The sequence below is a fragment of the Plecotus auritus genome, assembly GCF_963455305.1.
Source record: "Plecotus auritus genome assembly, chromosome: 3".
NCBI lineage: Eukaryota > Metazoa > Chordata > Mammalia > Chiroptera > Vespertilionidae > Plecotus > Plecotus auritus.
Genome location: NC_137772.1, coordinates 226406031 through 226433484, shown reverse-complemented (window position 1 = coordinate 226433484; position 27454 = coordinate 226406031). Strand labels below are relative to the sequence as shown.

Sequence of the window (27454 nt, the reverse complement as noted above, 5' to 3'; positions counted from 1 at the left end):
CGGGGTGGGTGGCCCGAGGATCTGTGGGTGCAGGCAGGGAGGAAGGGCCTGCGGAGCTGCCGGGGCCTGAGCCGGAGGAAAGCCCGTCACCCGTGAAGGGCACGCAGCCCAGGAGCGCTGAGGACAGCAGGCAAAGGCTGGGGCGCACCGGCGACCAGGACACTGTGAGCAACACCACTGTGCGCGCAGGCCCCTGGCCCTGCCCCTGGCCCTGCCCGCGCCTCCCAGGTCTCCCCGCGCCACAAGGAGCAGAGAGCCCATCTACCCAGAGACACGGCCCACAGGGGTGAGGGGAGAGCATGCCACACCAGCAGCCCAGGACCAGGGTCAGCCGAAGGGAAGAGCCATAGGCCTTCGGGTCATCGACGAAGCCGCCAAGACCAACAGGGACAAGCCGCAAGCGGCTGGGAGGCTCTGAGCCCGCAGCTGAGCCCCACAAGCCGTCCCGTCTTCCACCTGAAAGGGAAGGGGAGTGGAAACAGTCCCCTGGAAACGGGGCGAGGAACCCCGCAGAGGAAGGTGCTGACGCCTGCGAGTGGTAGCTGCTGCCAGGCTGGGGAGGCGGCACCCCACGGCTCCGGGGCCCCGAGTGAGCTCGTTACAGCAGAAGGGGAGGGGAAGGCCTCGCACAGGAGCCCGCAGGCACGGAGCGGCATCCGCGGCCTCGGGCAGAGTTGGCCCAGATAAGCTTCCAGAAAAGCCTGCGAAGTGGGCAGAGCAGGGAGCACCCCCACTCCCCTGGGGAGCGAAGTGGGCACAGCAGGGAGCACCCCCACTCCCCTGGGGAGAGAAGTGGACAGAGCAGGGAGCACCCCCACTCCCCTGGGGAGCGAGGTGGACAGAGCAGGGAGCACCCCCACCCACCTGGGGAGAGAAGTGGGCAGAGCTGGGAGCACCCCCACTCCCCTGGGGAGCGAGGTGGACAGAGCAGGGAGCACCCCCACTCCCCTGGGGAGAGAAGTGGACAGAGCAGGGAGCACCCCCACTCCCCTGGGGAGAGAAGTGGGCAGAGCAGGGAGCACCCCCACTCCCTGGGGAGAGAAGTGGGCAGAGCAGGGAGCACCCCCACTCCCCTGGGGAGAGAAGTGGACAGAGCAGGGAGCACCCCCACTCCCCTGGGGAGAGAAGTGGGCAGAGCAGGGAGCACCCCCACCCACCTGGGGAGAGAAGTGGGCAGAGCTGGGAGCACCCCCACCCCCCTGGGGAGAGAAGTAGACAGAGCAGGGAGCACCCCCACTCCCCTGGGGAGAGAAGTGGACAGAGCAGGGAGCACCCTCACCCCCCTGGGGAGCGAGGTGGACAGAGCTGGGAGCACCCCCACTCGCCTGGGGAGCGAGGTGGACAGAGCTGGGAGCACCCTCACTCCCCTGGGGAGCGAGGTGGGCAGAGCAGGGAGCACCCCCACTCGCCTGGGGAGCGAAGTGGGCAGAGCTGGGAGCACCCCCACTCCCCTGGGGAGAGAAGTGGACAGAGCAGGGAGCACCCCCACTCCCCTGGGGAGCGAAGTGGGCAGAGCTGGGAGCACCCCCACTCCCCTGGGGAGAGAAGTGGACAGAGCAGGGAGCACCCCCACTCCCCTGGGGAGCGAGGTGGGCAGAGCAGGGAGCACCCCCACTCCCCTGGGGAGAGAAGTGGACAGAGCAGGGAGCACCCCCACTCCCCTGGGGAGAGAAGTGGGCAGAGCTGGGAGCACCCCCACTCCCCTGGGGAGAGAAGTGGGCAGAGCTGGGAGCACCCCCACTCGCCTGGGGAGAGAAGTGGGCAGAGCAGGGAGCACCCCCACTCCCCTGGGGAGCGAGGTGGGCAGAGCAGGGAGCACCCCCACTCCCCTGGGGAGCGCGGGCAGGACCGGGCGGCCTTAGGCTCTCTCCCCAGAACCCACTCCTCAGCTGCATCTCAGGAGCCACAGGACAGCGTCAGCAGGAGGCTCAGGCCACAGTGTGGCGGCGAAGGTGCTGGACGGCACGCACCTGCACTCAGAGACGAGCCAGGGGCCGCGCTGAGGCAGGGAGGACCGCGCACTCCCGGCAGAGCGCACCGCGGGCCCCACTCTAAGACAGGGCAGGGGGGACGTGGAAGGCAAGGTGACTGTGACACCGAGGAAACAGGAAGACTGGCACCAGGTCTCCCCGCTATGGTGCGTGGGAAACACGGCAAGCCCCCGAGGGTCCCTGAGGGCGGGGTCTAACCGCCACCCGTGGGCAGCCACACAGACCCGTGCGCAGCTCCGCATGGTCAGCGACGGGGACAGCTGTCACCTGGCCGTGCCCACTGAGCCTTCCCAGCCACAGGTGCGCTTTGCCAGGAGCCCAATGGCTCCCTAAAACACGCAGGTGCATCTGACTCAGGCACGCAGCCTCCTCAGGCGTCACCAGGAAAGTCAGGGCGGCGGGCGGGGCGGGGCAGGCAGGAGGCAGCTGAGTCCAGGCGGCACCCTGAGCCCCAGGCCACCATCCGCCCAGGCCGAGGCCCGCAGCAGGCAGGCCCCGTGGGCACTGCGCGGGGGAAACCTGCTCCCCACGGCCGCACCCGTGACAGACAGGCATCCGACATAAATGCTGGCGTGGCACGTCACGAAGCAGGAGAGGCAGTGCTGACTGGACCGTCCCAGGAAGTGGAACACCCCAGGACATGAATTACAAAACGCTGTCATGTGAGCAACCAAGTAAAATGGAAGTCACAGCCCTGGCCGGTGTGGCTCAGTGGATAGAGCGTCGGCCTGCAGACGGAAGGGTCCCAGGTTTGATTCCGGTCAAGGGCACGTGCTCGGGTTGTGGGCTCCATTCCCAGTAGGTGGTGTGCAGGAGGCAGCCGATCCAATTGATTCTCTCTCATCACTGATGTTTCTCTCTCTCTCCCTTTCCCTTCCTCTCTGAAATCAATAAAAACATTTTAAAAGTTAAAAAAATAGAGTCACAGGTCCTCCTCTGAGCAGAGGCCTGGCCTGGGATGTCCCTGTGCAGGGACGAGGGTGGGAGCACAGGGGAGGCGGGGAGGGGGGCAGGACACAGTGGGAGGCCCGTGGCCGCCAGGCCCTGAGGACAAGCCAGTTTACTTCAACAGCGTTTAGGGCAGGGGTGGGCAAACTTTTTGACTCGAGGGCCACCATGGGTTCTTAAACTGGACCGGAGGGCCGGAACAAAAGCATGGATGGAGTGTTTGTGTGAACTAATATAAATTCAAAGTAAAGGAGCGGAGGGGAGAGCAAGAGAACCGGGTAGAACAGCCGGATCCGGCCCGCGGGCCGTAGTTTGCCCACGGCTAGTTTAGGGAATGGCAGCGGACACCGACAGAAACAGGGACCTGGAACGAGGCCCGTCCTCAGGGAATTTGCAGACGAAGCTGCAGACCCCCATGACGCTCCTCGGGGGCAGGAGGCCTGACCTGCTGGCTGGGACTCCCGCCGGAAGGGCTCACCTCCTGGAACCCCGCAGGCGTCCCCTCCCTCTGAAGCCTGCGCCGACATGCCCCCCCCTTCCACAACGAGACCGGGCCAGGGCTCCCACGCGGGGGCTCCTGGGTCCTGTCCGCCACCGTGTGCCATCTGTCTCCCGGAAATGAGAGCACGGAACGCCAGCTGGCACACATGGACGCCTCCCTGTGCCAGGACCGGTCCCTGAGAACCAGGCCTGCCGTGTTCTCCTTCGAGCCGCCGCTGAGCAACTGAACCTGAAGACACGCCTGGTGTCCTGGCCCCAGCGGGGTCAGTCCCCAGAGGCCCAGGAGCGCCCCGGCTGCAGGCGGCCATCCTGGGCACGAGGGATGTGGCACAGCACCCCTGGCCTCCGCCCACCACATGCAGTGGCAACAGCTGGCCCCAACGTTGACAACCGAAAATGTCCCGAGACGCTGCCCCGTAACCCCGGGAGCAAACTGCCCTCCAGGCAAGGCCCGAGCGAACACAAGACCCCACCCCTGGGTCAGGCCCAGCCCACAGCGCTGGCCCGTGGCGGGTGCTCAGTCACTGGGGTCCTACGTCCCAGACCCGCCCACACAGCAAGCGAGCAGTCGCGAGGACGGCTGCTGAGTGCCAGCAGGCAGGGGGGCCTTGCAGACAGGCACCCCCCAAGTTTCTCACGGGCACACACCGCACCCTGAGGGTCCCCCCGAGTTTCTCATCGGCACACACACCGCACACCCTGAGGCTCCCCCCGAGTTTCTCATCGGCACACACCGCACACCCTGAGGGTCCCCCCGAGTTTCTCACGGGCACACACACCGCACACCCTGAGGCTCCCCCCGAGTTTCTCACGGGCACACACCACACACCGAGGGTCCCCCCGAGTTTCTCACGGGCACACACCGCACACCCTGAGGGTCCCCCCGAGTTTCTCACGGGCACACACCGCACACCCTGAGGGTCCCCCCGAGTTTCTCACGGGCACACACCGCACACCCTGAGGGTCCCCCCGAGTTTCTCACGGGCACACACCGCACACCCTGAGGGTCCCCCCGAGTTTCTCACGGGCACACACACCGCACACCCTGAGGGTCCCCCCGAGTTTCTCACGGGCACACACACCGCACACCCTGAGACTCCCCCCGAGTTTCTCACGGGCAAACACCGCACACCCTGAGGGTCCCCCCGAGTTTCTCACGGGCACACACACCGCACACCCTGAGGCTCCCCCCGAGTTTCTCACGGGCAAACACCGCACACCCTGAGGGTCCCCCCGAGTTTCTCATGGGCACACACACCGCACACCCTGAGGGTCCCCGAGTTTCTCACGGGCAAACACCGCACACCCTGAGGGTCCCCCCGAGTTTCTCATGGGCACACACACCGCACACCCTGAGGGTCCCCCCGTTTCTCACGGGCAAACACCGCACACCCTGAGCCCACGCCAGTGGCCCTGGAGGCAGCAGCGGCCGCTGCCAAAGGAGGTGCGTCCTCTGCCCGGGCAGCGGGACTGGCGCTGCTGGAAATGCCACGCGAGAGCGACCAGCCACACCTAGGAGGGCCCGAGCCCCGTGCTCACTGCGCCTCCCCGCGGGCCCGCAGAGCCGGGGGCCCGACCCCACCAGCAGGAGAGGCCGCGAGCCGGGCACAGAGCTGAGCGCTGCTTCTCCTGCCAGGAAGCCTGCGGCGCCCGGATGACACCCTCCGGGGCCTTCGGGGCCGGGCTCCTGCTGCCAAGGGAAGGGCTCCCCCCTGGCACCCCCCCCCACCCCCGCAGGAGCGCACCCCGGCTCGCGCCCCAGCCCACCTGCAGGACCCGGCGTGTGGCTCTCGCTGACGGACTTCACCAGCCGCAGGTCCCCGCCGGCGACCGGAGGCGGCTCTGCCGCAGGCTTGGGCTTGTGCCCGGGCCCGGGGGGCTCCTGCCGCTTGTGCTGCTCCTGCCGCTGGCTGTGGTCGCGCAGGACGCGGTGGGCCGTCTCCATGACCACCTCGGAGTTCAGGCTCTCGGCCGCCATGGCCAGGAGCTCGTCGTCATCCTCACCCGCGTCCCAGGCGTCGCTGGTGTTGCTCTCAAACTCCTGGAAGGTGCTGACTCTCTTGGCCTTCACGGGCGTGGGGGGCGCCTTGGGCGCGGCCTTGAGCAAGCTGCAAGGCAAAGGCAGTCACTGGCCTCGGAGCCCTGAAGTCTCCCAGTCAGAGGGGGCCCCCCCGTGAACAGCAACACGGCTTTCACTCCCGTGGAGCTGGCGGAGGGGGAGCACGCGGCCCGGAGGCAGCCAGAGGGACGGGTGAAGCTGCGGGGCTCAGGCAGGGAGACAGTCTGCGGAGCCCCGGGGCCCGAGGCTCCCCGGCAGGGCCCACACCCTCTCTCCTCCCAGCGTCCCCGCCCCCTCCCGAGGCTGCGCGGGGGCCGGGGGTGAAGGGACCGCTCACAGAGCACAGACAGGCCTTTGGGACACGGATGGGGGTGCGAGACCCCCACAGTATGACTGCAGACCACATCTGGGCACACCTGCCTCCCGCTCACCTGTGGCAAGGAACGGGGCCCACAGGGCGGAGGGAGCCTTGGGCAGCTGGGCGGGTGCGTGGAGAGCGAGGGCCACCACCACCCACCGGCTGGGCGAGCCCGCTCCGTGTGCCCTCACAGGCGGCCCGCTTCGGGCCGTGCGTCCACGTCTCCCCCGCCCGCCCCCAGAGGATGAGCGTGAAAGGCCAGCAGTGTCTCCCGCGTGTCTGCTGGACGGAGACCATGCCCTCTCCCCTGGAACTCCAGGGAGCTGGAGGGTCACCCAGCCCCAGGACCCCGAAGCACCCAGGAGAGCGGGCGTCACTTACGTGCCATGTAACAGTGGGTCAAAAGGGGGGTGCTGGGCGCCGTACACGTGCTGGATGCTGGTTCAAAAGGAAGGGAAAGCACGTTAGCTTCTGTCGCTCCCTGGGCACCGCGGCCGCGGGACCAAGGCCAGCCCTGGGCACCCCGCCTGAGCAAGAACTCCACCAGCGCCGCCCGGTCACCCTCCGGCCCGTGTGAGGGGGGAATGGCGCCATACAGGCCCACGGCCCACAGACAGGCAGGCACTCGGCCCTCCCGCGTGAGCACAGCCGCGGGCACCGCCACAGGGACAGGGCGGCTGGAGGCGCGGGCAGTCCCGGCAGCCTCTGCGCTCGGCCGCACGTCACAGGCAGGACCTGACACGCGCCCTGAAGTGCCCTCAGGAAGCGCCCAGCTGGCACCGTCTGTCCAGAGCCGGGTGCACAAGCACAGAAGAGGCACATACGGTGTGTAAAGGCTCAGTGGTTTTACTGTAACAGCCTGACGCTCACGGGGATAAGCTTAGAATAGGACGGAGACGACGTGACCTTAGAACAGGACGGAGACAGCGTGACCTTAGAACAGGACGGAAACACGGTGACCATAGAACAGGACGGAGACAAGGTGACCTTAGAACAGGAAGGAGACAAGGTGACCTTAGAACAGGACGGAGACAGCGTGACCTTAGAACAGGACGGAAACGACGTGACCTTAGAACAGGACGGAAACACGGTGACCTTAGAAAAGAACGGAAACACGGTGACCTTAGAACAGGACGGAAACAGCGTGACCTTAGAACAGGACGGAGACAGCGTGACCTTAGAACAGGGCGGAGACAGCGTGACCTTAGAACAGGACGGAAACGACGTGACCTTAGAACAGGACGGAGACAACGTGACCTTAGAACAGGACGGAGACAGCGTGACCTTAGAACAGGACGGAGACAGCGTGACCTTAGAACAGGACGGAAACACGGTGACCATAGAACAGGACGGAGACAGCGTGACCTTAGAACAGGACGGAGACAACGTGACCTTAGAACAGGACGGAGACAACGTGACCTTAGAACAGGACGGAAACACGGTGACCTTAGAACAGGACGGAGACAACGTGACCTTAGAACAGGACGGAGACAGCGTGACCTTAGAACAGGACGGAGACAGCGTGACCTTAGAACAGGACGGAGACAACGTGACCTTAGAACAGGACGGAGACAAGGTGACCTTAGAACAGGACGGAGACAAGGTGACCTTAGAACAGGACGGAGACAGCGTGACCTTAGAACAGGACGGAAACGACGTGACCTTAGAACAGGACGGAAACACGGTGACCTTAGAAAAGAACGGAAACACGGTGACCTTAGAACAGGACGGAAACAGCGTGACCTTAGAACAGGACTGAGACACGGTGACCTTAGAACAGGACGGAAACGACGTGACCTTAGAACAGGACGGAAACACGGTGACCTTAGAAAAGAACGGAAACACGGTGACCTTAGAACAGGGCGGAGACAGCGTGACCTTAGAACAGGACGGAGACACGGTGACCTTAGAACAGGACGGAGACACGGTGACCTTAGAACAGGACGGAGACAGCGTGACCTTAGAACAGGACGGAGACAGCGTGACCTTAGAACAGGACGGAGACAGCGTGACCTTAGAACAGGGCGGAGACAGCGTGACCTTAGAACAGGACGGAGACAGCGTGACCTTAGAACAGGGTGGAAACAACGTGACCTTAGAACAGGGTGGAAACGTGATCCGCGTGGCAGACAACCAGGTGAGTGAGCTGCGCAGCCCCGCCTCCTGGGGACGGCCAGCCAGGGGGGGCCACAGGACCGTGCAGGCCGGTCAGCAATACATGGCAGGCCTCCCTCCAAACAGACGGAGACGGCGGGGCGCGCACCCCGAGCCCCGGCTTTCCCTTCCTCCTGCTCAGCACACGGATGTGAGGCCTGGGACTGCCCAGCCACCCAGCCACCCTGAGAAAAACGCAAGAAATAACACCCCACGACAGACGGTGGGCAGAGGAGGGGGGAGTGCGGTGTCTGGCAGCACGGCCCCGCTGCCAGCGGGCGGGGCCACCCCTCAGCTTCCACGCGGGGAGCACCCGGCCCGTCAGAGGCCCGGGCAGGCAGACGTGCTCCCGACTCAGTGCACACGGAAGAGACCGCGGAACGTGCTGACGCAGCCGGGGCTGGGCTGTAAGGAACACGCACGGAGCAGGGCTGTAAGGAACACGCACGGGGCTGGGCTATAAGGAACATGCAGTGGGCTGGGCTGTAAGGAACACGCACGGGGCAGGGCTGTAAGGAACACGCAGTGGGCTGGGCTGTAAGGAACACGCAGTGGGCTGGGCTGTAAGGAACACGCAGTGGGCAGGCTGTAAGGAACACGCACGGGGCAGGGCTGTAAGGAACACGCACGGGGCTGGGCTGTAGGGAACGCGCACGGGGCTGGGCTGTAGGGAACGCGCACGGGGCTGGGCTGTAGGGAACGCGCACGGGGCTGGGCTGTAAGGAACACGCACGGGGCTGGGCTGTAAGGAACACGCAGACCTCGGCTGTGGGCACACAGATGGATGTTTTCATCGTCGAACCGGAATGAACTCCCCTTCTCATTTAGCACCAGGGCACGCCCGGCTCCCCACAGCGGACTGTTCTCCACTTAAGCGCACTGACCTACTCTGCATGGACTGCTCGGGCGCTCTAAAAGTTCGAGCAGCGTACGTCCACGTAAAAGCCCCATCGTGAGCAGGGCACACGGTGTGCCTCCCCATCCCTCTGCGATGCCTTGGACTCTACCAGGATTTCCGGACTACGCCTCTCACATCTGTGCTAACGGAATGAGCGCCAGCGGACTCACCACTGCCTGGCCCTCCCCGGACAGCACACCTCTCCCTCCCACTGTCCCACCGCATGGCTACGCCAGGACGCGCGCGACCAGTGCCGACTGCCAGACACGCAGCTGCCATCGAGGGTTTGTGATTGCAAAGCAGCAGCCAGCACCTCTGGGGACAGATGCCAGCCCAGGACTCTGTGCCCACGAGGATGCGCGCCCAGACAGGGAGGCCGGGGACACAGGAATGCTCTGCTGCAGAGGGGCTGCGGGCACACGGCCAGGCAGAACGGCCGCTCCCGGCAGCCACGCGACGCTGCGGGTCGCTACTGACACCCGCCCCCGACCTGCGGGAGGAACGTGGGCTCTGCGGTGCGTCTCCTCCGTCAAGCGTGAGGGAGCAGCTCCCACACCTTGTCATTTGTGCTCCCTCTGTCAGCGCCCTGCCAGGCCTCTGTCCATTTCCCTGTGAGGTGTCACCCTTTTCCCACTGATTTTCAAACCTTCCTGAGATCGGCGGTGTGGCCGGCAGAGTAAGGGCCCTGACGGAGGTCACATCCTGACCCCGGAACCTGTGCTGTGTCGCCTCGCGGGGCAAAGCGGGCTTTGTGGGTGTGCATGAGGACTAACCCTGGGCTTGTCCCGGAGTGCCCAGGTGGCCCAATCTAATCACAGATCCCTCCAGGGGCCCTCTTCCCGGCACTGTCAGAAGGAGCGCAGCGGAGCGATACACGGAGCGGTGAAGAGGAGGCCACCCGCCAGGGAGCGCAGCGGAGCGATACACGGAGCGGTGAAGAGGAGGCCACCCGCCAGGGAGCGCAGCGGAGCGATACACGGAGCGGTGAAGAGGAGGCCACCCGCCAGGGAGCGCAGCGGAGCGATGCACAGAGCGGTGCCAGGGCTGGCCGTGCAGTGGAGAGGAGGCCGCCCGCCAGGGAGCGATGCACGGCCACCCGCCAGGGAGCGCAGCGGAGCGATGCAGAGCGGTGCCAGGGCTGGCCGTGCAGTGGAGAGGAGGCCGCCCGCCAGGGAGCGATGCACGGCCACCCGCCAGGGAGCGCAGCGGAGCGATGCACAGAGCGGTGCCAGGGCTGGCCGTGCAGTGGAGAGGAGGCCGCCCGCCAGGGAGCGCAGCGGAGCGATGCACGGCCGCCCGCCAGGGAGCGCAGCGGAGCGATGCACAGAGCAGTGCCAGGGCTGGCCGTGCAGTGAAGAGGAGTCCACCCGCCAGGGAGCGATGCACGGCCACCCGCCAGGGAGCGCAGCGGAGCGATGCACGGCCACCCGCCAGGGAGCACAGCGGAGCGATGCACAGAGCGGTGCCAGGGCTGGCCGTGCAGTGGAGAAGAGGCCGCCCGCCAGGGAGCGCAGAAGCCTCCAGAAGCTGGGGATAAGGAAACGGGAGCCGGCCCAGGTCAGCCCGGCCAGCAGGCACAAAGCCAGGTAGCGAGCAGGGCCGCGCGCGCCTCACAGCGAGGCCGTGTCAGGGCCTGGCGTTCTGGCCGCGGAGGGCTGAAACCGCCGTCCCCTCCCGGCCGCCTCCTCGGGGCCACACCTGAGCCTGATGCTGCAACTCCCTGCAGGCTTTTGCGTTTCCGCCCAAGACTCTGGGTCTCCAGGCAACGCATCCCCCCATCCTGCACGCGTGTGAAGTTCATGTTAATGTTCACATGTCTTTTTGCAACGTTCTGTCGAGACTGCTCTGAGCCGGTGCTAACCGTGCAGCCGCTTCGCTGTCCTGTGGGTTCGTTTCCTGGACGTGAGGGGAGGTTGTGGCCATAACCCAACTTTTCCAAACAACTGTCCAAGGAACCACATGCGGACACGGGCAGAGCCGCCGTGAAGGCCGGGAGCGGGAGCCTGAGGGCGGGCCTTGGAAAAACAGCACAGTCAGCACCTTCAGCGGACCCACTGACAGGGAGAGGGCAGACTGCGGTTCCTGAGGCCAGGGGGGGAGGGGGGCCCTGCGGAGCCTACGGGCAGAGGAGGGGGGTCAGAGGGCGTTATGAGCAGCTGCACAGCAAACAACGCGGTAACAAGGTGAACGGAGACTCCCAGAAAGACTGAACACCGGAACTCAGTGGGAAAGAACATCTGATCGACATGAATGAGTCATGACAACACCCCACGGAAAGCCCCGGCCCAGGCTTCTTCCCCGGGTCAGTTCCAGCCAGCAACCAGGCGGGATGAATGCCAGCCCTTCAGAAACGCTTCTGGAACCGAGGAGCAGCGGGGACACTTCCCAACGCACCCCGTGACGCCAGCATCACCCGATACCAGAACCAAACCAGGACGCTGCCAGCGAAGAACACTGCAGACCAATCTATGCTATACACTGAGTGGCCAGATGATGAGGACCTCCGAACGCATAATAACCTGGCCACTCTGTGTGTGTGTGTGTGTGTGTGTGTGTGTGTGTGTGGCCAAATTATTATGCATTCAGAGATCATCATAATCTGGCCACTCAGTGTATATCTAAAAAGCTAAGTGACCAGCTGTCTGTCCATCCAACTGGCCGGCCGGTACCTATGACACGCACTGGCAATTTAAAAACAAACGTTGACTCGTGCCTGCGCGATACATATAAAGCAAGGGAAATCAGTCAAGCGCTCCGAAAGTGTTTTTGCTCTTAATGTGGTGTACAGGGAGGTATCAGAGTAAGTTTAATAGTTTATCAGTCACTGTTTTTATCAGTGTTGTTTTTATATTGTTTTTGTTTTTATATCATGTCTTTGTTGTTGTTGTATCATGTTGTTATTGTCTATTTGTTAACCAATTTATACTGGTATATTATTTTCATATATATTTTACCAATTTTCTTTCATCTCTGACACTTCTATTATAGAAAAAGGGTGAATAGCAATCTTAAAATATTTCTTTTAATTAATTTCCTTTCAATGTGCACGAATCCATGCACTGGGCCACTCGTATGTCTATAAATATACATGCAAAAGTCAACCAAAATACCAGTGAATGAAATACAAGATCATTTTTTAATATATTTTTATTGATTTCAGAGAGGAAGGAAGAGGGAGAGTGAGATAGAAACATCAATGACGAGAATCATTGATCATTGCCTCCTGCACGCCCCCTACTGGGGATCCTGGGCATGTGGCCTGACCAGGAATCAAACCCGTGACCTCCTGTTTCACAGGTCACCGCTCAACCACTGAGCAACGCTGGCCAGGCAAGATCGTTTTTAAATGTGTGTATGCCCGGGCCAGCGGGACTCGGTTGGAGCCTTGTTCTGTGCACCAAAGGGTTGCGAGTTCAATTCTCAGTCGGGGCACATACTCAGGTTGCAGGATCCATCCATCCCCAGTCTGGGCATATACATGAGGCTGCCAATCAATGTTTCTCTTTCACATCAACGTTTCTCTCTCTCCCTCTCCCTTTTTCTAGAATCAATGGAAACATACCCTCAGGTGAGGATTAAAAAAATAATTATGCGACGTAACAAAGTGGGATTTATCCAAGGAATGCAAGGCTAGTTTTTTTTTTAGTTCTTTATTGTTTGAAGTATTACAGAAGCCTCCTTTTTTCCCCATGCAAGGCTAGTTTTGATGGCGGGAGGGCAGACCCTGGGAAAAGGAAGGCTGTGTTGCAAGAAGGACAGGCCCTGGAGAGAAGGCCGGAGCCCAGACCCAGGACAGGCCCCCTGGCGGGAGCGTGTCCCAGGCGGACCTCTGCAGCACGCGGGCGGACCTCAGCAAGGACCGTGAAGAAGGCTGACCAGGAGCTCACTAACTACAGACTCTTCCCACCCACTACCCTGTACGTACTCGGCCAACTGGCGAGGGGTCAGAGCAGAGTTTCCAGGTGACCGACTGCTCTCCCGATACTGCCGGTATTACTGGGACAAACACTCACGTGATCCAACCCTGCCTCTGATTTATTTGGCTCAAGCAGTGACAGGTGGCCTCAGATCCACTGTGTCCGGTACCAGTTTAACAACCAAAAATCAATTACTACAAAATACCGTATTAATTCAAGGACAAAAAACACATGATCATCTCAGCAGAACAGACATTGTCAAAGTGTCAACATCCACCCCTTCATGGAAAAAGGTTCCACAAACTAGAATTCGAAGAAGTGCCCTCCCTCTGAGCAAGAACATCTGCAAAGTCCGCAGCTCACGTCAGACTTGGGCTGGAAGAGGCAACGAGACGCCACCTTCCCTCCACACTGTCCTGGAGACCCGTCCAGAGCAATCGGGAAGAAGAAATAAAAGGGCATCCAGATGAGAAAGGAAGAAGTAAGACTATCGAACAAGATGACACGGTATTTACTGGGCACAGTAAATCCTAAGAAATCCACGACAAAAATCAAATTCAGCAAGGTTTCAAGATACAAGATAAATGTACAAAAATTAATTACATTTCTATACACTTGCAAGGAACAACCCAAAAATGAAATTAAAGAAGCAATCCCACTTATAATGGCATCAAAAAGAATGAAACACTTAAGAATGCATTTAATAAAGGTGTGTGAAACTTAGACCCTGAACACTAACACATAGTGTTGAAAGAAATTAAAGACCTAAGGCCACGGAAAGACAACAAAATTCATGTATCAGAAGACTTACTGTTGTTGCTATGCTCCCCAAATTCAATACCGACTCACTACAGCTCCTCTGCAGAAATGGACAAGCTGATCCGGAACTTCACATGGAAATTCCAGGGACCCAACACAACCAAAGCAATACTGAAAAAGAACCAAGTCAGAGGACTCACACACACACTTCCGGACTTCAACGCTCACCGAAAGACTCAGGAATCGAGTCAGCATGGTCCCGCGTAAGGATAAACAGAGATCAGTGCAGAACTGAAAGTCCAGAGATAAACCCTCACGTTTACAGTCAACTGGTTTCTGACAAGAGTGCCAAGACCCTTCATTGGGGAGAGAACGGACTTTCAACAGCTGTGCTGGGCGAGGTACCGACATGCAAAAGAATAAAGCTGCACGCGGGCCGCCCAACATACACAACGTTAACTCAAAATCAGAGACCTAACGGAGGAGCTAAAGCTAGAAGACTCTGAGCAGCCCTGGCCGGCTTGGCTCAGTGGACAGAGCATCGGCCTGCGGACTGAAGGGTCCCGGGTTCGATTCCGGTCAAGGGCATGTGCCTTGGTTGCGGGCACATCCCCAGTAGGGGGTGTGCAGGAGGCAGCTGATCGATGTTTCTAGCTCTGTCCCTCTCCCTCCCCCTCTCTCTTCCTCTCTGTAAAAAAATCAATAAAATATATTTTTTTAAAAAAAAACAAAAAAAAATACACACAAAGCGCATGCTGCTGAGTTGCTTTCGAAGTGCCTGGTCCGTATGGCAGGGAGCTGCCCGCCGCCGATGGGCAACAGGTCTCCCCGTGCTGAGGCCGCTCACAGCGTCTCCCCCGAGACCCGCAGAGCCACTGCAGGAAGAGCAGCCCGGTGGCCATCAGTCACCAACCCCAGCGCCAGGCTGCGCAGCAGAAAAGCGAATGGACAGACTGTGCGCACACTGCATGTATGTTAATGAAACCGCAAAATTCTGCCCCCAAAAAAAGAAAACAGACAACCAACAGAACGAGGGGGAGGGGGCTGCAATCACCTATCTGACAAAAGGCCGCATCTGGGATGTATGAAGAACTCTCCAAACTCAGAAATAAAAGAACAATGAATCTGAAAAAGGAAAAGGATTTGAATAGCGATTTCTCCAAAGAAGACACACAATAGGTCACGAAACAAATGAAAAGATGCTCAACGTCTGGTCCTTAAGGAAATGAAAAGCACGATAAGCTACCACTTCACACACACTCCTGGCCACAATGAGACAGATAACAACAAGTGTTAATGAGAAAACAGGAAACAGAACCCTATGCCTGCTGCCGGCAACGGAAAACCGTGTGGCCGAAACGGACTGACAGTTTCCCAAATATTTTTAAAAAGAGTGACCGTATGACCCCGTCCCTCCACTCCCTCTGAAGACCCGAGAGAAATGAAGACTTCCCACACCAAAACTCCCCCAGGGAGGTGTGTGGGAGCTTATCCATAAAAGCCAGAAAGCAGAAACCACCCAAATGTCCGTCCGCGGAGACGTGGATAAACAATACATGGTATCTCCATACAGTGGAATGCTACTCAGCTATAACATGAAGTGCTGACACGCCACCACATGGAAGAACCTTGAAAACATGCTAAGTGCAAGAAGCCAGTCACATTCCATCTACATAAAATGTCTACAATGGACAGATCTGCAGAGACAGAAAGTGGATGAGTGGCTGCTAGGGGAGGGCAGTGGGAAGCTGGGTGACAGCGAAAGGGGACAGGGTTTCTCTCCCAGGTGATAAGCGTTATCTAAAATTAACCGGGAGGATGAATATACGACTCTTGTAATACACGGACGTGTGCCACTGAATGTAAAACTTCAAACGAGCGACTGTACCGTCTGTGAATTTAAAGGGGTGAATTGTATTATGTGACTCTCAGTAAAGATGTGATTTTTTACAGGCAACCTAGCTGCCACCTGGTCCTCCAGCCACACGGAGCCCACCTGCCAGCCTCGCCACGCCCAGCGCGCGCTCCCAGCTGACAGCCCGCACCCGCCGGACACGTGAGGGAACCAGCCTTCTCGCTGGGTCCCAGCCGTCCAGCTGCCCAGGGACACCCAGACATCCGGTCTGAGTTCCTGGCCCGCAGGATCCATGAGCATTTCCTCTTGGGACAGAAAGGCACCCGCCTGCCTAGACCACGCACCGCCCACCAGGTATGGCCCTCCCGGCAGCGTCATGGGGCTCCTGACCTTGGCAGGCAGCTTCCAGTTGTGGGATTCAAAAGGCCTGGGTGTGCCCTGGCCGGTTTGGCTCGGTGGATAGGGCGTCGGCCTGGGAACTGAAAGGTCCCGGGTTCGATTCCGGTCAAGGGCACAGGCCCAGGTGGCGGGCTCGATCCCCAGTAGGGGGACATGCAAGAGGCAGCCGATCCATGAGTCTCTCTCATCGTGGATGTTTCTATCTCTCTCTCTCCCTCTTCCTTCCTCTCTGAAATCAATAAAAATAATTTTTTAAAAAAGGCCTGGGTTCGAGTCCCACCTCCAACGGCTAGAGCTGGCACATGGTTAGCCAACTAATTGCTCTGAGCTTCGGCGTCCTCGTCCCAGAAATGGGACTAAGAATGTGTGTGAAGCCCTAACCGGTGTGGCTCAGTGGATAGAGCGTTGGCCTGCGGACTGAAGGGTCCTGGGTTCGATTCCGGTCAAGGGCATGTACCTTGGTTGCGGGCACATCCCCAGTGGGGGGTGTGCAGGAGGCAGCTGATCGATGTTTCTCTCTCACCGATGTTTTTAGCTCTCTATCCCTCTCCCTTCCTCTCTGTAAAAAAATCAATAAAATATTTAAAAAAAAAAAAGAATGTGTGTGTAGCCCGGCCGGTATAGCTCAGTGGCTGAGCATCGACCTATGAACCAGGAGGTCACAGTTGGAGTCCCAGTCAGGGCACACGCCCGGGTTGCAGGCTCAATCCCCAGTCGGGGCCATACAGGAGGCAGCCGATCCATGGTTCTCTCTCATCATGGATGTCTCTCTCTCTCTCTTTCTTCTCTGAAATTTCAATAAAAGTATTTTTTTAAAGAATGAGTATGAAATGAGATAACCATGTCTGATAGCAGCGAGTACTGCAAAGCGATGTACGAACAGCACTCGCCAATACGCCCGCCCTATCTGTGCCGAACATTCGCGTTCTCCCGGGGTGTCTCGATACGTTCACACGGTTCAAAGCAGGAGGCCGCGCCGCGCCTGCTGGGTCCGTGCGCTCAGGAAAGCCTCGCAGCGTTATCTCGGGCTGCAGGCCCGCTCCCTCCCGCGCAGCAGCGAGCTCATTAATTCTTCATGGGCAACCACTTGTGTTTATTGAGCAGAAAATGTTCCAACAAAGTTCAACCTCCGACTAAAAGGAACCTCATTTCAGCTTATTAAAATTTCATTTCTAGTGGGCCTTGCATAGCTGAGAAGAAAAACAAGTTTCAACTGAAGCCGTTTTAGGAAAATAAGTGGCAACTACCTCATTCCAGATCACGAGATCGTTCTTTTCCAAACACACGGCCCAATAAGCTTCTTAATAAATTGTGCTGCTTACAAGCACTCAGGAGCTCCCCGTTTTAAAGAGAAACCTCGAGGTTCCTCACGGGAAGGAGGCACACCGGACCGGCTCCACTGTGAGCACAGGCCTGCACGCCAAGGGACAGCTCCGGGGATGTTTGTCACCTCCTCTTTTTTTTAATTTTTAAGAATTATCTGAAACGTGAGTAGACAGACTGGAATATATACATATAATGGAATAGGAACCAAAAAAACATGCCTGAGCCACAGCTACAAGAATTAAGATAGGCCAGCTTCATGAATGACATTGAAAAGCAAGCCACATGCACACAGTATGACAGCATCTCCCAGACCCTGTCCGGCTGTCTGTACACAACAGGTCCAGAGGTTTTTAGGACCTCGAGATCAAGACCGTCTGGGCCTACGTGTGCACAGCCCAGCTCTGGGGCCCATTCCCCCTGCAGAGCACCCCTCCCTGACACACCTGGCCCTCAGCACTCCCCCCACACCTGGCCCTCAGCACACTCCCCCCACACCCGGCCCTCAGCACACTCCCCCCACACCCGGCCCTCAGCACACTCCCCCCACACCCGGCCCTCGGCACACTCCCCCCACACCCGGCCCTCGGCACAGTCCACCCACACCCGGCCCTCGGCACACTCCCCCCACACCCGGCCCTCGGCACACTCCCCCCACACCCGGCCCTCGGCACACTCCCCCCACACCCGGCCCTCGGCACACTCCCCCCACACCTGGCCCTCGGCACACTCCCCCCACACCTGGCCCTCGGCACACTCCCCCCCCACACCCGGCCCTCGGCACACTCCCATCACACCTGACCCTCAGCACCACTCCCCCCACACCCGGCCCTCGGCACACTCCCCCCCCACACCCGGCCCTCGGCACACTCCCATCACACCTGACCCTCAGCACCACTCCCCCCACACCCGGCCCTCGGCACACTCCCATCACACCTGACCCACAGCCACCCTCACTGCCAAGAAGGCCCCGCCAGCCCCTGACTACAAGACACCCGCACACCCAAGTAAGTGCCTCAAGGAACAAATGGTCCCTCAGCCCAGAGTGATGTCACCCACGCTGCGTCAGAGTTCCCGCCCCTGCCCATGCTGCTGGGACTCTCCTCACGCCTCCCCCGCAGAGCGTGTCACATGCGACACGCGGAGTTCCGGGGGGTGTCTCCTCCCGAGGAAGGGCCTCCGCTGCAGGATCGCTCGGCTCCTTCGCACACCCAGCCTGCGGTGCACGCCGAGGCCCCCATGACCCCGGCTCCCTCTGCGGCTCTCTTCCTTCCTGCACCGCTGAGTGCTGAGCCTCTGGCAGGCAGCAGTGCCTGGGAGGACGGGCTCACACAAGGGGCCAGTGCGCCCCCTGCAGGCGCCTGCGCGCCCCTTCCTGCCCCTTCCTGCCGGAGCTTTAAACCAGGGCGCTGTACCCAGCCGCTGGCTGCTGGGACAGGAATGCCACGGCGGCTCTGGTGACTGGTTTGGACCAGAAAACTAACCCCGATTACCAATGCGTCTAAAGAGAACACAAAATGGCCCACCGCGGACGTGCCTGCACACCGTCCTCCGAACGTCAGTCCCAACAGCCGCAGCGCTCCGGCCAGCCACAGCTGTCCCGCAGAGGCAGGCGGGACCCTCCCCGCAGGAGAGGTGGCGTCCGGTGCCCCAGCCGGGAGGGGACCCCGTCCTGTGCTGTACACACTGAGAGCGGGGTCACCGAGGAGCGTGGCCAGCCCCGCCACCGGGTTTCCCACCCCAACGGCACAACGCGCACTCCCACCGCCGCTGGCCTCGCCACCTGCATGTGCGTGCACGCACATGAGAACAGGGCGGCCTGGAAGGCGCCCACACCCCGCTGCCCCATTCCCCCGAGGGCTTTCCGGGAGGATCAGCTCACCCAGAGGGCGGGACAAACGCAGCTCTACCTGCGGTGTGAGCCTCAGAGCCGGCAGGTCATTCCATCTGTGAGTTTATAGGAATGTTCATTGAAAGGAAGCTCATCTTGCCCTGGCTGGTGTGGCTCAGTGGATAGGGTGTCGGCCTGCAGACTGAAGGGTACCGGGTTCGAGTCCCGTCAAGGGCACATGCCCAGGTAGCGAGCTCGATCCCCAGTGTGGGGCATGCAGGAGAAAGCTGATCAATGATTCTCTCATTGATGATGTTTCTCTCTCTCTCCCTCTCTCTTCCTCTCTGAAATCAATAAAAATATATTTTTTTTAAAAAGGGGAAGCTCCGTGGGTAAGGGAGGCTGGGGAAGGTCAACTGGAAGAAAAAGGAGACGTGTGTACTGCTATTTGTAATACTTTAAACAATAAAAAAATTGACACTGATGGAGCAGGAGCGACATGCGCCGAGGCCCCACGGGATTAACAGGAAAGGAGGCTAAAACCCGGACCTCGGACTGCTGGTCAGAGGCCTTTCCACCAGCCACTCATCCCGCCTCACGTGGAGGGCACGCCTCAGAAGGCCTCAGCCAAATGTGCAAGAAAGAGCTAGGTGTGCGGAGGGCGGGGTCCACCAGCAAGACCGCCTCTCACGGGTGAGACCCCTCGCCCTCCCTCTAGGTTCACCGGAAGACGGCGGGGATCACCACCCTTTACCAGCACTGACCGCGCCCTGGACGGCAGAGCTCACGTCTAAGAAGAAAACAAGCAGCACGCCGCAGCGCACACGAGCCTGGTGCACGCAAAGGCACATCAGTGCAGGCGTGTGACCACAAGGAGGTTCCCCGGAGGGGATGTTTACAAGTTTAGAAAGGGAGGAAGGGGCGGGCAAGGATTTGCTGGTCTGATGAGAACGAAATTGACGAGCGTCACCAAGCACGGGCAGCGAGGAACCTGCCTGCGGGTCGCAGCACAGTTCAAGCAAGGAGGGCCGGGAGATGTGGTCCGGACTAGGCAGGTCGGGCCACGAAAGGCCTGAGGCACGATGGGAAACACTCCTTCCTGCTTAGCACGCCTTTCAGGGGCTCCAAACCCAGCCCGCCGCTGTGAGCACCACGTGGAGGCAGAGCGGGTCTGGTAAACTCCAAACCCCCGGAGACGTCGCCTGCCGAGCACGAGGACAGCGGCCGCATGCACGCCCGGGGCCCACCCATCAGGGTCTCGGGAAGGAGCGTGAGGGCATGATCACCAAGGAATCTCTCGTCGGTCGGTCGGGGCTGTGCCCTAGAAAAGCCCCCACAGCCCTGCCCTGCCTGGTGGGTGTCTTCTTCCTCCTCGGAGTTTCTCTGGGTTCGGATCCTCACTCAAAACAAAGAGCCGAACAATCACGGAAGCACCTGGAAGGGCCGGCAAAGCCACGGGACCTGGCGGGACCCGGCAGCACGTGCCTGCCTGGGTAGAGACTGTGCCCGTGGCCAACGGTCACCACGGACCTACCGACAGGAAAAGGACAAACCTTTGCAATGCCTGCCCCGCGAAGCAGCGGCACTGCCAGGGGCAAGGCCACCACCAGGGCAGGGGGCTCGGGGCAGCTGCACAGGCCTCGGCGGGCCGCCCTCCCTGGGGCCTACACTGGCAGTGACAGCCCCAACAGTCCTCCAGGGCCTCACACACTGTAACTAACACGGGAGCTGCTCTCAGAAACGCCTGGACGCAGCCCTAACAGCTTGGCTCGGACACAGACACAGACACGAACGCGGACGGAGAGAAAGGCTGTCTTTGGGAACTCAGGAGCTCAGAGAAGAAAAACAAGGGCCGCCTTCTCTCCTGCGGCCGTCCTGACCAACGGCCACAACTCAGCGGCTTCCGACAACAGACACTTGTCCTCTCCCGGTCCTGGAAAGCAAAGTCGAGGTGTCGCGGGGCCACCCTCTCCGAAGGCTCTGGGCGAGGGCCCTCCTTGCCTCGTCACTCCCGCTGGCTCCCAGGCCCCTGGGCGCTCGCTGGCTTGTAAGCGTGGCCTCCAGCTTCAAATGCCGTCTCCCCGAGTCTGCGTCTCTGTCCAAACTTCTCTCTTCTTAGCAGGACACCAGGCACTGGACTGGGGCCCACCCTACCCCAGCGTGACCCTTCACCTGATTACGCCGCACAAGGTCCCAGTCGCAGGCTCATGGATTTGGGGGGCACCGCTGAACTCTATCCGAGGACGAATCACCAAGAGACAGTCATCCATCCAAAGGTTTCTTCACATCAGAACCACACCCGGGGACTCCACTGTTCCTCCATCTTGATTGGTTGTTAAGTGGTTCATTTCATTCGGACTGAAAACCTAAAACCCACGTGTGTTGTTTTTTTGTTGTTGTTTTTTTCTATGTTTTTATTGATTTGAGAGAGAGAAGAGAGGAAGAGAGAGAGATGGAAACATCAATGAGAAGAGAGAATCATGGATCAGCTGCCTCCTGCACACCCCCTCCTGGGGATCAAGCCCACAACCCGGGCATGTGCCCTGACCAGGAATTGAACCGTGACCCCTTGGTTCATAGGTCGATGCTCAACCACGGAGCCACGCCGGCCGGGCAACATGTGTGTTCTGATGCCACGTGGGTCCTTTTCCGAGTCCACGTTCCAGAGCGCTTGTCCCTGTCGCTCCTGGGGCTTCCTATGTGCTGCCGTTCCGGAACGTTCACATCACCTTGGACGCCAACACTGGTTTTAAGGAAAGCTCTTCCCGTTCTTCGATTTCAATCAAGCACAGTCCTAAGAGTAAAAGAGGGTCTTGGTGGCCCCCTCCCAGTCCGTGGCTCACCCTGCGGATCCCACCTCTGAAGAGTCACGGTTCCTGCCTAGACACGGTGGTCTCCAAAGCTGACCATCCGCGCTCACACCAGGGTGCTTCTCAGGGACCCTGCTGCCGAAGCTGTGCCTGCGGGCGAGTCCACCGGGCGTTATGATTACACCACGATTCTTGATGTCCAGTATCTCCGCCTTCAGATTCCAGACCAAACTGGGCTTAGACATCCTGGCGTTTGTTTACCCTCCTCCCTCCGCCAGCGCTGCTCCCTCCACCAGCGCTGCTCCCTCCACCAGCGCTGCCTTGACAGTCTTCTCTGTCCTTCTCCGGCCAGGCTGGGCGGTGACAGCCACTCGGAGGAGGACTTTGGAGAGTCCAGGGTGCGCCCAGGTCATCGCCGGAGCCTGATTTTTTGTTGTTGTTGCTGTTTTTGCTTCCTGCTGCTGAGTCAAGCTAGCAGTTGGTTTTGAGGCCCAAGAGGGACCATGGAGCCTCACGGGGCGCCTCCCATCGACCTCCGCGCTCCAGGCAGAGCGGCGGCCCACGGAGGGACCGGCCAGCCTGGCGGGTCAGAGCCGCCACGCCCCGAGCAGCCCTCCCCGGCCGGCTCCGGACCCCGCCAGGCCCCGCGGCCCCGCGAGCCGGCCCCCCAGCCCCGCCCCGGCGCCCAGGACGGCGCGGAAGGGCCCGCGCTCCAGGACACATTCTCCGGCCGCTGCCCCTCCTCCCGGCTTCGCCTCCTCCCGGCCTCGCCTCCCAGACCCCCGCGCCCCGACCCAGGCCCCCTCACCCTCGCGCAGGCCCCTCGGAGCCCAGGCTACCCTGCCCCGGACCCCGACGCCACGCACCACCCAGCAGGCCGACCTCTGACCCCTGACCCCAGCCCAGCGCGCCCCGTCACACCCACCTGCCCGGGACCTTGCTGTTGCTGCGCTTCCAGAACTGCTTCCTGGCCCCGTCGCTGGCCATGGCGCCTCCTCATCCCTCAGGCCTGCACCCCCGACACCCCGAGTGCGGCCGGCCCGCCCCGGCGGTTCTCTCCTGCACCCCGGGCGGGGAGCCCTCAGCCGTCCCGGGACACCCCAGCGCAGATCCTGCGACTCTTCCGCCTCCCTCCGGAAGTTGTGCCTCCGCGCACCCGGAAGTCCCGCCCACGCCCCAGGTGCACGTGAAAGAGCGACGCCCGGCGGCGCGGCGGTGGAAGTGCAGCGGCGGAGCCAGCCCTGGGTGGGCTGAAGGCCTGGCCTCCAGGTCCCCTTAGGGACAGAGGTCCTGACCCAATGGCGGGCGGCACCCCGCTGCGGGCCGCGGTCCAGGCCGTGCGCCCGCCTGTTTGAGGGAAGGGAGAGAGGGGTCAGGCCAGGCGTCAGCTGAACACCGGTTGCGCCTGGAGACGCGAAGAATCCCGCGGCCCGAGCAGTGCCCTCTGCGTGTCAGGCCCGTGCACGTGGCTGCAGGACGTCAAAGACTCATTGCAAAGTGACGCTGAAAGTATCAATTTTTACATTGATCACATGTTGAAATAAATATTTCTGGTCTATTGGGTTCACTAAACTAGATTGCCAACATTATTTTCACTTTTTATTTTACTTTTTTTTTTTTTTGCATTACATTTCTTGGGGTGCCTTGATTAACCTAAACATATAGGTTTCAGGTGTGGGTTTCTCTGATACAAGATCTATATATTGCACCACGTGCTCACTGCCCAAAGTCAAATATTTTCCTTTTTTTTTTTTTTTTTTAAGGTGGCCACCAAAACATGTTATCTTAGGTATGTGGTTTGCGTTGAATTCCTCTCGGCCCTGTGGCAAAGACCTGGGCGTCAGGGACCGGCATTCAGGCTGGATCTGCGGTAGAACTTCTAGGGGTGCTCCTTGCAAACAGCAGTGTGGTTACCTGCTCTGATTAAAGTTCCCCCGTGTCTCCCCCTCGCCGATGGGCCGCGGCATGGATTTAGAGCTGCTTTGTACTGCACCAGGTACGGTGTACGCGTTAGCTCAGTTGTAGGCCAACCTCACCCCCAGGAGAGATCACCCCTTGTCTCCGAACAGAATGTGGCTCCCTTGGCTCTCACGACCCTGCGTTCTTTTTTTTTTTTTTTTTAATATATTTTTATTGATCTCAGAGAGGAAGGGAGAGGGAGAGGTAGAAACATCAATGCTGAGAGAGAATCATTGATTGGCTGCCTCCTGCACACCCCACACTGGGAATCAAGCCTGCAACGTGGGCCTGTGCCCTGACCAGGAATCGAACCCTGATCTCCTGGTTCATAGGTCAATGTTCAGCCACGGAGCCACGCTGGCTGGGCACAATGCTGAGTGCTTTACCCCCGCAGCTCCTGGACGCACCCTGTGTAACCTCGCAGAACCTGTGCCTTCAGTGAGACCTTTTCCTTTCTGTCCTGTTGATTCCAACAGGCCGGTCCAGCACCTGACTCAGCGCGTCCTTCTCCCTCTCACGACCACTCCCTTAAGCATCAAGCCCATTAAACGCACAATTACGGTCTGGTCGGCCTCAACGAGGCTCAGGACAGAGCCTTGGAGCTGCTGGCCACAGAAACAGCTTCGGATAAACTAAATACAACATCGGGCCTCAGGGTCTCGGCCCGAGGCCCATGGAAGCGGACAACCCCACCAGCACACCCCGCAACCGGTCAGACTGGCACACTCGGATGTCAGAACCTGAACCAGCGATCAGCTACTTCCTGCCCTGGGCCCAGCCCCTCAGGAGAGCCCAGGACCCCCACTCCATGAGTCCCCATGACCAGTGATGCCCCTGTCCAGCCTGTCCCTGGGAGTGCTCTATGCCTGTTAAATGGATGGCACCATGGGAACTCCCAGAAATCTCCTCCAGTCTCAGCTGTAGAAACTCTACAGTGATCCCCGCCCAGGAGTAACCTCAGCAGATGCTCTCTGACCCCTGCTGACCCCTCAGTAGGTCCCCCGTGACCCCTGCCAACCCCCCAGTAGGCCCTCGGCTCCTGTGCGGCTCTGCCTCTCGGACTTTCCCGGGACCCTGTCCTCACGTGACCTCAGGGAAGCTCCTGACCGAGCCCTGGTGGGTCCTTAGGGAGGGTCCTTAGGGAGGATTCCTGGGGGGCCCTGGGAAGTCTGCTGGGTCCCGTCCCGTGGAGCTCAGGGGGGCCCCGACAAACCCTCCTCAGAGGTCCGCTCCGCACAGCCTCGGGCCCCGCAGACACTTCAGAAACGTCCCCGGGAGCAGCTGCCGGAGGAAGGCGGTGGGCGGGAGAGGGCCGTGGCCGCAGGACAGGCGTGGAACACACCTGCCCACGGGGGTGCCCCACCGGACTCCAGCTTTGACCGCCAGCGCGGGGACCACGCGACACGCCCCGAGGCGTGGCCTGTCCTCGTCCAGCTCCCGGGTGACCGCAGGGACGGGTGAATCTGGGCGGAGGGTGGCTGCCCACCACCCCTCCCGGGACATCGCAGCCCGAGGTGGAGTCTCAGACCGGAAGGCCAGGCCTGTCCCAGGGACCGAGCCCAGCACAGCCGCTGTGACGTGACCCGAGGGCACCATCTGAGGGACGCCTGGGACCCCTCCGGCCCTCCGTCAGCGCTCCCCCGGGCGGGGATGGCAGGGTGCAGGCTGGACCTGGGGTGGACGGGAGCCTCAGGGACAGCCCTGGGCCGCGCCCCCCTGGCCTCTGTTGGGACGCCCCTGTCGCCTCCTAGAGCAGGCTCAGCCTCTCCCAGCCCTGTCCTTGCCTCCCAGGCCCCTCTCCTTCACCCATGGGCGCCACGTCTCCTGTCCCTGAGCCCACATCCACCCTAGTGACTCCGGATCCTTCCCAGAGCGAATTCCCTCCCTGCGGTACTCACAGCCTCCGCCAGGGGGCGCGGCGCGGCGGGGATGCGGGCCACCAGGTCAGCCACAGGGAAGCCAGGGACACGGGAGGCTGCCTGGGTGCGTGCTCCATGACGCGCACCTGTGTTTGCATGAGGCGCCCAGACAGAAGCCTAGGAGCCTGGGGGAGCCGGGCAGCGACGCTGCCCCGAGGGGCCCAGGTCTGCCAGGCCCAGCAGCCTGCCCTGCGCCCCTGGCATGGGCAGCCCCAGCCCGGACCCGGCCTTGAAGGTCCAGCAGAGTGTGGAGGGGGCGGAGCCCAGGCAGCCCAGGCAGGCAGCGAGGGGTCTCTGCCAGGTCCACGGTGCCAGTGTCAGGCACCCCACTGACCGCGGCGGGCAGCGCCCACCGGGCTCCGATGCTGCCTTCAGGCCCCCCCCCTCGCCCCCGCATCACTCGGGCTGGGATTTGCTATTCCCAGCAGCAGGCTGTGTGCACACCAGCTCCCCACTCTTGCCCCCACCACTCTGGCTGCAGGGGCTTCGGTAGGCGACCCCCTCCCATCCACCCCGCTGCAGTCCCTGGGCTCCTGGCTCAGGGCAGCTGGGCACGCTCTGCAGCTGGGCTGGATGGAAGGGACCGCAAAGAAGAGGAGGGAGAGAGCTAGGGCCCCCTGTCCCGGCCCCGAGGCCTGGAACCCTGGCACCTGCCCTGGGCCTTGGCCCAGCTCACTGCCCGGAGGACCAGCGGCCGCGGCAGGAGCTGCTGTCAGAGGGAGGGCTGCGCTTCCCACCGGCCCTCGGGCATCAGACCCCGTGTGCAGCCAGGCGTGTCCCACGGAGAAGGGACCTGGAGGAGGGGAGGCAGCCTGCCCGTCCCGGCCCCTCAGGGCCTCACCTTCCACCTGTAACAGCATCCAGGCCCTGGCCCGGCCCAGCGGTTCTGCACCCCAGGGCCTTCTGGGAGCAGCGGGAGGGAGGGCCAGGCTCCTGGGCCCTTCTGGGAGCAGCGGGAGGGAGGGTCTGGGAGCAGTGGGAGGGAGGGTCTGGGAGCAGTGGGAGGGAGGGTCTGGGAGCAGTGGGAGGGAGGGTCTGGGAGCAGCGGGAGGGAGGGTCTGGGAGCAGTGGGAGGGAGAGCCAGGTTCCTGGGGCCTTCTGGGAGCAGTGGGAGGGAGGGTCTGGGAGCAGCGGGAGGGGGGGTCTGGGAGCAGGGGGAGGGAGGGTCTGGGAGCAGTGGGAGGGAGGGTCTGGGAGCAGGGGGAGGGAGGGTCTGGGAGCAGTGGGAGGGAGGGTCTGGGAGCAGCAGGAGGGAGGGTGTGGGAGCAGCGGGAGGGAGGGTCTGGGAGCAGTGGGAGGGAGAGCCAGGTTCCTGGGGCCTTCTGGGAGCAGTGGGAGGGAGGGTCTGGGAGCAGCGGGAGGGGGGGTCTGGGAGCAGTGGGAGGGAGGGTCTGGGAGCAGCGGGAGGGGGGGTCTGGGAGCAGCGGGAGGGGGGGTCTGGGAGCAGCGGGAGGGGGGTCTGGGAGCAGTGGGAGGGGGGGTCTGGGAGCAGCGGGAGGGGGGGTCTGGGAGCAGCGGGAGGGAGGCCAGGCTCCAGGTGCGCAGAGCGGGCTTTGCGTCACAAAACCCCTCTCACGCCTCCTCCTCTCCCAGTGAGGACACGGCTGGAGCAGCCTGACCCTGAGTCCCGGCGGGAACAGACGGGAGGAGGACATGTAGGATGCTCCTGGGCCAGGCTGTCCCCTGCCTCCACTCTGGGGGCAAGTCAGGCTGGGCCTGCGGGCGGGCGGGCGTCCCAGGGAGCTGCGGGCTGTAGCCGCCTGGAGGGGGTCG

General features: G+C 61.2%; 1 protein-coding gene across 2 annotated transcripts in view; it reads right to left on the bottom strand.

The window, feature by feature from the left end:
- Positions 1 to 22952, bottom strand: part of TBC1D22A (TBC1 domain family member 22A) — a 133968-nt gene extending 111016 nt beyond the window's left edge. Inside the window, exons 1-3 of one of the 2 annotated variants that reach the window (XM_080662642.1) lie at positions 22729 to 22952; positions 6239 to 6295; positions 5208 to 5548 (exon numbers count right to left, since the gene is read on the bottom strand). In XM_080662642.1, coding sequence (XP_080518768.1) covers positions 5208 to 5548; positions 6239 to 6295; positions 22729 to 22790 — 460 coding nt within the window. In that variant the 5' untranslated portion in view covers positions 22791 to 22952. Of the gene's footprint in view, positions 1 to 5207; positions 5549 to 6238; positions 6296 to 21165; positions 21334 to 22728 lie in introns of those variants that run through there. The other variant, XM_080662641.1, reaches the window with a different exon arrangement.
- Positions 22953 to 27454: the final 4502 nt, after the last annotated feature.